Source organism: Dendronephthya gigantea, unplaced genomic scaffold, assembly GCF_004324835.1.
Source record: "Dendronephthya gigantea isolate DGI-Jeju-01 unplaced genomic scaffold, DenGig_1.0 000154F, whole genome shotgun sequence".
NCBI lineage: Eukaryota > Metazoa > Cnidaria > Anthozoa > Malacalcyonacea > Nephtheidae > Dendronephthya > Dendronephthya gigantea.
In genome coordinates, this window is record NW_021163164.1 from 132075 (window position 1) to 143605 (window position 11531).

Genomic DNA, 11531 nt, shown 5'->3' on the forward strand with positions numbered 1-11531 from the left:
TGCATAAGGAAACGAAAGCAAAGGAGCTTGCCCGCTTTGTTATAAACATGCCTGGTTTAACGATACAGCAACGAGTTTGGCTTTGTTGAAATATGCGAGGACAAACAATGCAAGAGAAGTTTTACGTCGATGGCAAAATCATTGGAATAATTTTCCATCTCCGAGCATAAAAACAGTGAGGATTTGCCAGACGAAGCTATCAATATTTGTTCTTACTGTTGCGTGATGTTTTCATTCTATTTTAGAACATTTTTTGCTTCTCCCAGAAACGCTAACTTGCGTTTAAACTCCCATATCTTGCCTAATATTGTATAGAAATGTACAAGGCTTACATTAAAATTTAAGTTAAACACCACTCCACTCAATAGACTTTACTTGAAAATGATATCTTTTTTCAATTTTAAATTAAATTAAGTCAAAGAGGAGGAACATTTTTTTGCGCCACCCGGTATGTATTACGCCAAATTTGAATAAATTTGTCAAAGGTGATTTTTGTCCAAGATTTATGAAAGACAACATCACCGGAGTCATTACACTTTGCGGTATGTTGAAAAATTAATATTTTTTCATTTATTTTATCTCCCCAAAAATTTTGTTCCTTCACAAAACAGTACCCTTTATAATCCGCTTTTTTATAATATCAGTTCACGCACAGGTAGTTAAGCTTTTATAATTGTCCTTTAATTAATAAACTTATTTTAAGAATACACGAAATGCACTCAAAATTAAAGAAATAAAGAAGTCTAAATCATTCATTGTCTATTGTAATTAAGAAAAATATTAAGATGAAAAAAGGTGTCACGAGCAAACGGTTTTTTTCCTGTAATGTTTAAAAGGGCTTGGCGCTTTTTACTGGAAATTCTGTGGTGGGATTATCGGTTCCTTCTGCAATCAGTTCTGGTGTTCCACCGAAATTGGTCTTGGGATACACCTGCCATCCTTTGGCATCACCTACCATCAGAGAAAAAGCACCATTTGGGAAATATCCCGTGATTTCACTTTGGATTTCTTTATATGCCTGTTTGAAAAGAGACATACCGTAGTAAAATTATTTTGATCATGAGTATTACGCGATAATTACCCATCAGTTTTGTCAAAGCGATAAATGGAGAGGTGAATAATATTTAAGCGAATTAATGCTGTACCTAAAAGCACAAAGCGGCAAAAAAATACCCCAAATTATTCGGGGTAAATAGCCACGTTCATGGACATTGATTAAAACAAAATTTCATAAATAAAAATAGTTTTATTTAAATCGCTCTAAAATTTTGTTGATATCTTTTTTTACATTGCATGGACGTGGTCTGAGCTAGGAAGAAAAATGTCTGGGAAGTACAGTAGCATGTTTACAGCCGTTGCAGATTGAGCATGCGGAGAATATTATTTGCCAGTGAATAAAGTTCTCATCAAATGCTTAAATGCAATGTACAGTTAGGTGAATGTTTATCACCTTTATAATTTTACTAAAACAATTATTCGCCTAAGATTCGGTCAATATCCTAATATTTCCAAAGAGATCTCATGATTTAGAATTCAAAATTTTAGATACTCTCTACAAACTCTATTTAGATAACATTTATCTCACTAGAGTCCAATATTTTCATTGACCAGGCTGTATAAAAAAATATACCCGTAATGAAGGGGGAGCAAAGTTGTATAAAATTTCCACTAAAACGTATAGTCGTTTCGTGAATGAGAAAGTGGGGTATTTTCAGTATAAATATTGTTGGTCAATATCACTTGACACTACGCTAATCCTGACTCGTTCGCCGCGGCCCCCTTAAATAGATGAAATTATACGTCAACAAAATAATTATAGTGAGTTTTTAGAGTTTATCAAAATCTTTATACATTCATTTACAGAAAGACTATTTGTAGCAAATATTTAGAAATCTCATTGAGAAAGAAATTATTACAAACCTTTTGATTTCCTCCGTAATACTTGAATTGAAACATCACAATTGCGTTCGAATCGTCTGGCACATGGTATATAGACGAGTTGAAATTACTTATGTCGACTTTCCTATCACCCGGTTTTATAACACGGATGTACTCTGGCTCGGCGCCATTTTCATATGTGGCGTTGTACTCTGGTTTTTTGTACACAATCCAAGTACCTTGAACAGCTTCAGCTTTCGTGTAAGTGCCTTTATCGTGCAAATTAGGGTCACTTCCATCTAGCAGAATGTGATGATTCTGTGCATCATACAGCCTAATACTCATCCTATATAAAGAAACGCTATGTCAGGGGATGGTATATTGCTAAGGAATAACATTTAGAATTTACATGCATCGAGTGAAGTGCCAAGAATCATAATTGATTTACTCTCAACTAACTCCAATACAATTCCATAATAACCAGTCGCCATTTCGCTTAGAAAAAATTTAAAAAAGTCCAAACGATTCAGTATTTTCTTTATTCGAAATACAGTGTTAACAGCGATTTAGTTTGATAAGGGTTCTCTGTATAGCCGTAATTTTCACCCTTAGCGATAAACGAGCACACGCGGCTGCTGAATTTCTGAGCATTTGATCATTATGTGGTCTACTGCCCGAGAAAGTGGTCGTTTTGATCGAAAGGGCTTAGCAAATGAATTAATTAATAGTTTTCACAATGAATTCTCATGTTGAGGTTAGTTGCATCTTACTTCAAAAAAGAGTTCAGATTGACAAAAACTTTCTCGCATCATCGATACAGGCATGACTGAATTCCATAATTTCATGAAAAGTTTCCTCTTATAATAACTTAATTTCCATCATGGCCTTGACAATACATCCATCCATAGCCTTTAGGCCATATTAGCTCAAATCAAATAACTGCGTAATGTATATCTCGGAATTCTTGTTGAATTAAGGACTACGTACTCTGTGTTTATAAACAGCGATTTAGCTCGATAAGCTTATAATAGCTGCATTTTAGTTCAAAGCGGAAGAGCAAATTGAGAAAAGCTTTCTCGCATATATACAGGCTTGACCGAATTAAAAAATCTCGTCAAAAGTTTCCTCTTATCATAACTTAATTTGCATCATGACCTTAACAATACATCCATCAATAAATGCGTATCTCGTATCGTTCGTATCTCGAACAATCATCATTTCTTGTGATCATTGTACATTGTTTCCATTCTCATGTGAAACTGCTCCATCGAATTAATTCAAAATATTTTTTTACTCATTGCATTGAAGTGAAACTTTCAACAAGAGATGCAGAAAAACGTTTGATTTGTGAAATTTGCCCGGGAACATTCCACTGCATATTGAAAAAGTTTATGTTGCATGTATAATTGCTCCAGTGATGTTGGTTTTTCAGAAATCGCACTCAAAGTTCACTCTGTTTGACAACATTTATTTAAATTTGGCCCAATTTCTCTTTACGTACACTCAAGTTGTTAGTTACATTGTATTAAAATATAGAACGCATAAAGAGAAAAACAGCAATAAAAATCTAGATCTATAACGTTAAAGATGTTTTAGATCTATAACGTTAAAGTACTCTTTATTAATGGACACATATGATGTCGATAGTCCCTGTTCGTGGTCTCTTGTTCGTAGTTGCTCGTGTCATAAATCCTAAATAGTGACTTACTGTATCATTTCTATTATGTTTGTGATATTGCTTTTAATGTTTAATTCTTGGCGGGTATCTTGCATGGTTCTTGCACTAGTTCCGTTTATACTTTGCCATTTAGGATCATTATCTGTTTAGTATTAATTTTGTATTCTACCGTATGTATTAATGAGTGATCCTAATAAAGTCGACAATAATAATAATAATAATAATAAAGATACTTAGAGTTCATCTTTCTTCGAGCTTTCGAACAGAAACCAACGGAGAATTTAAAAAACATTGCATGGATTCTTTCTGCGAAAAACTGATAAAACGGTCTTAATGACTTAAATATTACAACCTACCTTTCAATTAATTCACTGCAACTTTCGATATCAGGACAAATCAACTCAGCTCGGCAGTTCTTCTTTGATTCAACTCAACTTTTTTCGCACCTATATTTATACTCAATGCCTACGTGCAGGAATTTAAGTTTAATCTCGTTCTGTTGTTCAATTACTTCCCTTTTTTAAGCTTTTAACCTAACCACAAAGGTTGTGTACATTTGATGGAAATTAAAGTCAACAATCATTAGTGGATTCTTTCCGTTAAAACAGATGTAAGGATCTCCGTGATTTAATATTCCAACCTTCCTTTGAATTTGCTATTATTTTCGAGATCTAAACAAATTAACTCAGCTCGGCTTCACTTCTGGCAAATTTTCTTTGACTCAATTCAACTCTATCACCATCTGATTATATTCAATGCCTACATGCAGGAATTTATGTCTAATCTTGTTCTGCTTTTCAACTACTTCCCTTTTTTAATCTTTTAATCCAAGCACGGTGGTGGTGTACATATCATGTGAAATATACAGTATGTATATGCACTATATGTATGCCAGATATAAATATGCAATGTAAATATATGTTTATCATATGGTTGGGGGTATTTTTCAAAGAACTAAAACACTCGTACAACTCATACGCCACTACATCCGGGGTATATAGTGCGGGTACTTTCCGTATGTCACCTTTAAGAGTGACATAACGAGTTTCAAAAATGTTTTCCTTTCGAAAATTAATTCCTTTTTTTAATCTTTTAACCTAAGCACGGTGGTTGTGTACATATTATGTAAAACATACACAGCATGTATGCACTATATGTATGAACTCATACGCCACTACATCCAGGGTACAGTGTGGTGACACGTTTAGGGGTGACATAACGAGTTTGGAAAATTTTCCCGCCATTTTCATTGTTGTTGTTGTAAAAATTCAAATGGTGCTGAGTTCGTATCTAATTATGAAACGAAATTAACGTTGGAAATACAAAATAAATTACTTAAAAGACATCTTTAGATAAGTACAATTTATTCAACTTCAAAGCTTGAGTTCTAATTTAAAAAATATTCCCTTTTATAATCGTCTTTCGCGGCGTCTTACTTGTCGTCTTTGTGCATATTTTTGTCGCTCTGATTTTAGTCCAAGTAATAAACAGAACATTACCCCGAACCATAGAATAAACATAAAGATTTAGCTACATTGCATACATATATTTCATATACATACATATAGTGCATACATACTGTGTATATTTCACATAATATTTACACAACCACCGTGCTTAGGTTAAAAGATTAAAAAAGGGAAGTAATTTTCGAAAGAAGAAAACTTTCGACACTCGTTATGTCACCCTTAAGCCGGTTATGTCACCCTTAAGTCCACTAGGAGGAATTTTTTGATCGAACGAAATTTTCCGCTCGAGTGTCATACGGAAAATACCCGCACTATATCCCGGATGTAGTGGCGTATGAGTTGTACGAGTGTCTTAGTTCTTGGAAAAATACCCCCAATGGGACGTAGTTGAAAAGCAGAACAAGATTAGATTTAAATTCCTACACGTAGGCATTGAATATAAACAGATGGTGATAAAGTTGAATTGAATCAAAGAAAATCTGCCAGAAGTGAAGCCGAGCTGAGTTTATTTGTTTAGATCTCGAAAATAATAGCAAATTGAAAGGAAGGTTGGAATATTAAATCACGCAGTTCCTTTCATCTGTTTTAACAGAAAGAATCCACTAATGATTGTTGACTTTAATTTCCATGAAATGTTCACAACCTTTGTGGTTAGCTTAAAAGCTTAAAAAAGGGAAGTAATTGAACAACAGAACGAGATTAAACTTAAATTCCTGCACGTAGGCAGTGAATATAAATATAGGTGCAACAGAGTTGAGTTGAATCAAGAAGAACTGCCGAGCTGAGTTGATTTATCCTGATCTCGAAAGTTACAGTGAATTAATTGAAAGGTAGGTTGAAATATTTAAATCATTAATTAAGACCGTTTTATGCAGAAAAAAACCGTGCATGCAATGTTTTTTTTCAATTCTCCGTTGGTTTCTGTTCGAAAGCTTGAAGCAAGATGAACTCTAAGTATCTAACACATCTTCAACGTTATTGATTTTTATCGCTTTTTTGCTCTTCATGCGTTTCATATCAATTATACAACATAATCTTTTCAGTCAATATGCAGCAAAATGTTCCCGGGCAAATTTCACAAATCAAACGTTTTTCTGCATCTCTTGTTGAAAGTTTCACTTCAATGGAATGAATAAAAAAATATTTTGAATTATTTCGATGGAGCAGTTTCACATGAGAATGGAAACAATATAGAATGATCACCAGAAATGATGATTGTTCGAGATACGATTAATGATGGATGTATTGTTAAGGTCATGATGCAAATTAAGTTATGATAAGAGGAAACTTTTCACGAGATTTTTTAATTCGGTCAAGCCTGTAAATATGCGAGAAAGCTTTTCTCAATTTGGTAGTGAAAACTACGATCGCTTCGTAAGCGCTTCTACAGGGTGTCTCAAAAAAAGCGGACGCTATTGAGTTCACCTATTGTTAGAATTTGAATGGCATAGCACTATAAGTGCTCCAGTTTTTGAATAAAGCAGTTCATTTTATAGAGATTTTACAGAGTGAAATTGATTATTTAGGAAAGTGGCTAAGCCACGCAGACAGACATATAGTATGAACCGAACTGCTCTCAATTGCTATTCCTCTATATGTTCCACATACACATTTGCTTAGGAAATAGACTGTGTTTCGCAGAATTATACGGCCTTTCAAAATCGTGGAGCATCGCAACCAACAAACTCGAAATTTTGCAAATGATCAAACATTCAAACTGATCGCCCCCCACCAAATTTATGGTAGAATTGTCTGCTGTTTTTCGCGATCAGTTCTGTCATCCTGTTTATTTCCCCCCGGTATATTAAGAATAGCTCGGGTCTAAAACACGAAGGATTTGAATTTATCTTATTTAGTTGCTATGCAACTACAAAAACTACCGAATGACGAGTTCTTCAACTCTTAATCTCTAGCTTTGTCGTGATGAAAAGTATTGTTTCGTTTATATTCAAAATATGCCGTCATTATCCGACCGCATAGCGATCTATCTAAAATCGAGATTTCCCTCTAATGTATCGATTAGGACTACTGCCGCAGCGAGCGAGCATAGAAGAAGCAATAAATACGTCATGTCGTTATAGCGTTCTTGCCATAATTATAGGCCTGAAATAGCAATATACCATCGCTTGACATAGCGTTTCTTTATATAGGATGAGTATTAGGCTGTATGATGCACAGAATCATCACATTCTGCTAGATGGAAGTGACCCTAATTTGCACGATAAAGGCACTTACACGAAGGCTGAAGCTGTTCAAGGTACTTGGATTGTGTACAAAAAACCAGAGTACAACGCCACATATGAAAATGGAGCCGAGCCAGAGTACATCCGTGTTATAAAACCGGGTGATGGGAAAGTCGACATAAGTAATGTCAACTCGTCTATATACCATGTGCCAGACAATTCGAACGCAATTGTGATGTTTCAATTCAAATATTACGGAGGAACTCAAAAGGTTTGTAAGAATTTCTTTCTCAATGAGATTTCTAAATATTTGCTACAAATATCTCTCTGTAAATGAATGTATAAAAATTTTGATAAACCCCAAAAAACTCAATATATTTTGTTGACGTATAATTTCATCTATTTAAAGGGGCCGCGGCGAACGAGTCAGGATTAGCGTAGTGTCAAGTGATATTGACCAACAATATTTATACTGAAAATACCCCACTTTCTCATTCACGAAAGGACTATACGTTTTAGTGGAAATTTTATACAACTTTGCTCCCCCTTCATTACGGGTATATTTTTTTATACAGCCTGGTCAATGAAAATATTAGACCCTAGTGAGATAAATGTTATCTAAATAGTGTTTGTAGAGAATATCTAAAATTTTGAATTCTAAATCATGAGATCTCTTTGGAAACAGCCTGTCTTGAGTGTGAGTATCCCTTAAATATTAAATATTAGGATGATTGACCGAATCTTAGGCGAATAATTGTTTTAGTAAAATTATAAAGGTGATTAACATTCACCTAACTGTACATTGCACTTAAGCATTTGATGAGAACTTTACTCACCGGCAAATAATATTCTCCGCATGCTCAATCTGCAACGACTGTAAACATGCTACTGTACTTCCCAGACATTTTTCTTCCTGGCTCAGACCACGTCCAATGCAAAAAAAATCTCGACAATGTCCATGAACGTGGCTATTTACTTCGAATAATTTAGGGTATTCTTTTCACCACTTTTGTGCTTTTATAGGTACAGCATTAATTCGCTTAAATATTATATTCACCTCTCCATTTATCGCTTTGACAAAACGGATGGGTAATTATGGCGTAATAGTCATTTTACTATGTCTCTTTTCAAGCAGGAATATATTGAGATCCAGAGTGAAGTCACGGCATCTTTCCCAAATGGTGCTTTTTCTCTGATGGTAGGTGATGCCAAACGATGGCAGGTGTATCCAAAGCCCAATTTCGGTGGAACACCAGAACTGATTGCAGAAGAAACCCCCACCACAGAATTTCCAGTGAAAAGCGCCAAGCCCATTTAAACATTACAGGAAAAAAACGTACGGCTTGCTAGTGACACCTATTTTCATCTTGATTATTTTTTTTACTACAATATACAATGAATGATTTAGACTTATAGGCTTTAATTTTGAATGCATTTCGTGTATTATTAAAATGAGTTCATTAAAGAACAATTATAAAAGCTAAACTACCCGCGTGAACAGATATTATAAAAAACGGATTGTAAAAGGTATTGCTTTGTGAAGGAAACGAACGCTATTTTACACATCGTAATTTGTTCAATTCCAACAGCAACACCTGCTTTTACTGAAACACGGCAATCACAGACTTACCCCAATATCAACAAAATACTAAGATTCAATTTTCGAATATTATACTGCATTTTATTTCAAATATAAAACGCTGGACGTTTTAGACCTAGAAATAGATCAAAATTTTAAGGGATATAAAACAAAAAATATATATATTTTAAACATACCGCAGTTTATTTGTCAAATGTCTATAACAACTGCCTAAATTAGACAAAACACCTTTCGACGTTTCCACCTGAGGGCCTTCGTCAGGAGAGTTATTAACAGTGGTTATACCACATTTGACGCTAAGTTGTTTGAAGACGCTGCCACGCTGCTACCTGGTTATATATATATACATATATATATATATATATATATATATATATATATATATATATATATATATATATATATATATATATACACCCGTTTGCAAAAACGTTGGCCGCAGATAGATAGATAGATAGATACCCGAAATCTAATTAGAATTGCATATGTTGTGTAATATGATTGAAATCCCATGCAAATGTATTCATATGCAATTCTAATTAGACTTCGAGTATCTATCTATCTATCTATATGCGGCCAACGTTTTTGCAAATGGGTGTATATATATATATATATATATATATATATATATATATATATATATATATATATATATATATATATATATATATATATATATTTATATATATTTACAGCAATTAATCATACTTTGACATAAACTAATACTCCTCCCTTAACCTGAATGACGTCACTGTGTTGCCCACGTATTGTTTACTACAAGTTTCGCACGTTACCAGATAAATCACTCCCTTTTTGCAGTAAAAGAGATGGTTAATATAGAACTTACGCCGCTGAACCGTGGTATAAAATACTTCGCCTATCACAATGAAATCACAAAGTTTACACTTTTTACTACCACATTTAAGCATCCCCTTAACTGAACATTCAACTCTTTGCAATTTAGCCCTAACCAGATGATCTCTAAGGCTTATGGATCTTCGAAAACACACCATAGGCTGTTCAGGCATAACGCTCAAAAACTGCCCAGACAAACCTACAATATTTTGCAATTCGCCCAAAATACCATACAATTCACGCAAAGCCGGGTGAAAATCTTTGACAAAAATACTTCTGCTTTTTTGTTCACAATTTTGTTGTTCCATCTCCTTATTAAAAAGTGCTGAACGATCCAAAAGCCTCACTCTCTCAAACTGGCTTTCAACAAATTCATTACTATACCCCCGTTTGGCCAAAAAGCCTTTCAATTCCGCCAATCGTTTCTCCAAACACTCATCTGAATGAAAAATACGTTTCAATCGTAACGCTTGTCTATAAGCTCAGTGGGACAGAGAGATTTCTCAGAATATTATCCATATTTACTTACAGTGCATAAGAAATAAAAGGGCGATGAAGTAAGCTCTAAAATTTTTTTAGTCAACAATGTGGTTTTCTCCAGAAACTCAGCCTTCATTCAACAGAGAAAGTCGTGGTCAGGTTGCATGACCTTGAGTGGCGTTGCCCAGGCCGGAGTTAAATGTGATAATTTGAGGGGGGGGGGGAATCATATTCATATATTTGTTCTGCTTGACGGATCACTGTTTCTTCGTGATTCCGTGATCCGTTTCTTCGTGACACCTGCATTCAGTAGATCAGGGGGTATAAGGTCAATTATACGTGCAAACACATCTAAACCGACTGATTGACGGACAAGTACCGACTATACCCTGGATGAAACTTTGTCAAGTTTCTGTTAGATCGGTATATAGTAATTATGCAGGTACAGGATGACGTAGTGATATTTATAATTCTTGTTATGGTTATTTGCTTATTATACATAAACAAAACATTTAACATAAACATTGAATTACTAATATTTTTATCGACAATGTTCTTTAGTCGTCAAAAATATTTTTGTCTGCCGACTAAGATAGCAATTTTACCAACTGAAGAGTGACAACCCCAAGGGTCTGCCAGGGATGCAGAAGAAATTCTGTGGTTAACCATAGGTGTATATACCCGCCAGGCAATGCAGATTTTGATGAAGAAAAATAGCAACATTTATAATATACGCTTGAAGGTTATGTATACTCAAAGTGCATTGTGACACCATCGTTACTATTTTATTTTCCTTTGCTCAACAAACAATTATTATAACAAACACATTTTTCCTTGATATCAATAAACTACATTGATTCAAGAGCAATGGTTCCATGGTATGTTGAAATATTTTTGCCTGCTGCGTCTTACATTTTGTTGTAAAACATATCGCTTATAACCTAACGAAAGATAAATTGAGATAAAAATTCGGCCCATGACATTCGCGATTCATTGAGGTAAAAGCGAAATATGAAACAGTTAGCTTAGAAAATTTTCAGTACAACAATTTGATATTTTCCAGCAGGAACTGTCATGCACTCGATCAAGTTTTGATAGAAAACATTTAATTGCCGAAAAGATTTGAAAAGAGTTATTAAAGGCCGCAATGTCTATCACAGCACAATATTCCGAAATTCACACCATGCTCTGATCCACAGTTATATGTTGTCATTCGTTCGCCCACACCATTAGATTAGCTCTTTGTTGATTTTTTTCAAAGAACAATAGCAATCACTAACAGCCAGATTCACACATTGCCAATGTTTCAACTCTCAAACTCCCAAATTTGTGTCTTAAATAGTCCACAATAAACATATCATCATTTTTATATCGTTGTACGTCAATGT

The 11531-nt window shown here is 34.4% G+C and overlaps 2 protein-coding genes across 2 annotated transcripts; one reads left to right on the top strand and one right to left on the bottom strand.

Annotated features, from left to right (window-relative positions):
* Positions 1 to 724: 724 nt before the first annotated feature.
* LOC114537257 lies at positions 725 to 3967 on the bottom strand. Its single transcript, XM_028558393.1, has 3 exons — positions 3913 to 3967; positions 1921 to 2224; positions 725 to 1018 (listed from the first exon to the last, which is right to left on the bottom strand). The coding sequence occupies exons 2-3, from the start codon at positions 2221 to 2223 to the stop codon at positions 830 to 832; spliced, it is 492 nt and encodes a 163-aa protein (XP_028414194.1). The 5' UTR covers position 2224; positions 3913 to 3967; the 3' UTR covers positions 725 to 829.
* Positions 3968 to 5815: 1848 nt separating this feature from the next.
* On the top strand, positions 5816 to 8552 carry LOC114537217. The gene is made up of 3 exons (XM_028558351.1): positions 5816 to 5855; positions 7176 to 7479; positions 8344 to 8552. The coding sequence occupies exons 2-3, from the start codon at positions 7177 to 7179 to the stop codon at positions 8524 to 8526; spliced, it is 486 nt and encodes a 161-aa protein (XP_028414152.1). The 5' UTR covers positions 5816 to 5855; position 7176; the 3' UTR covers positions 8527 to 8552.
* Positions 8553 to 11531: the final 2979 nt, after the last annotated feature.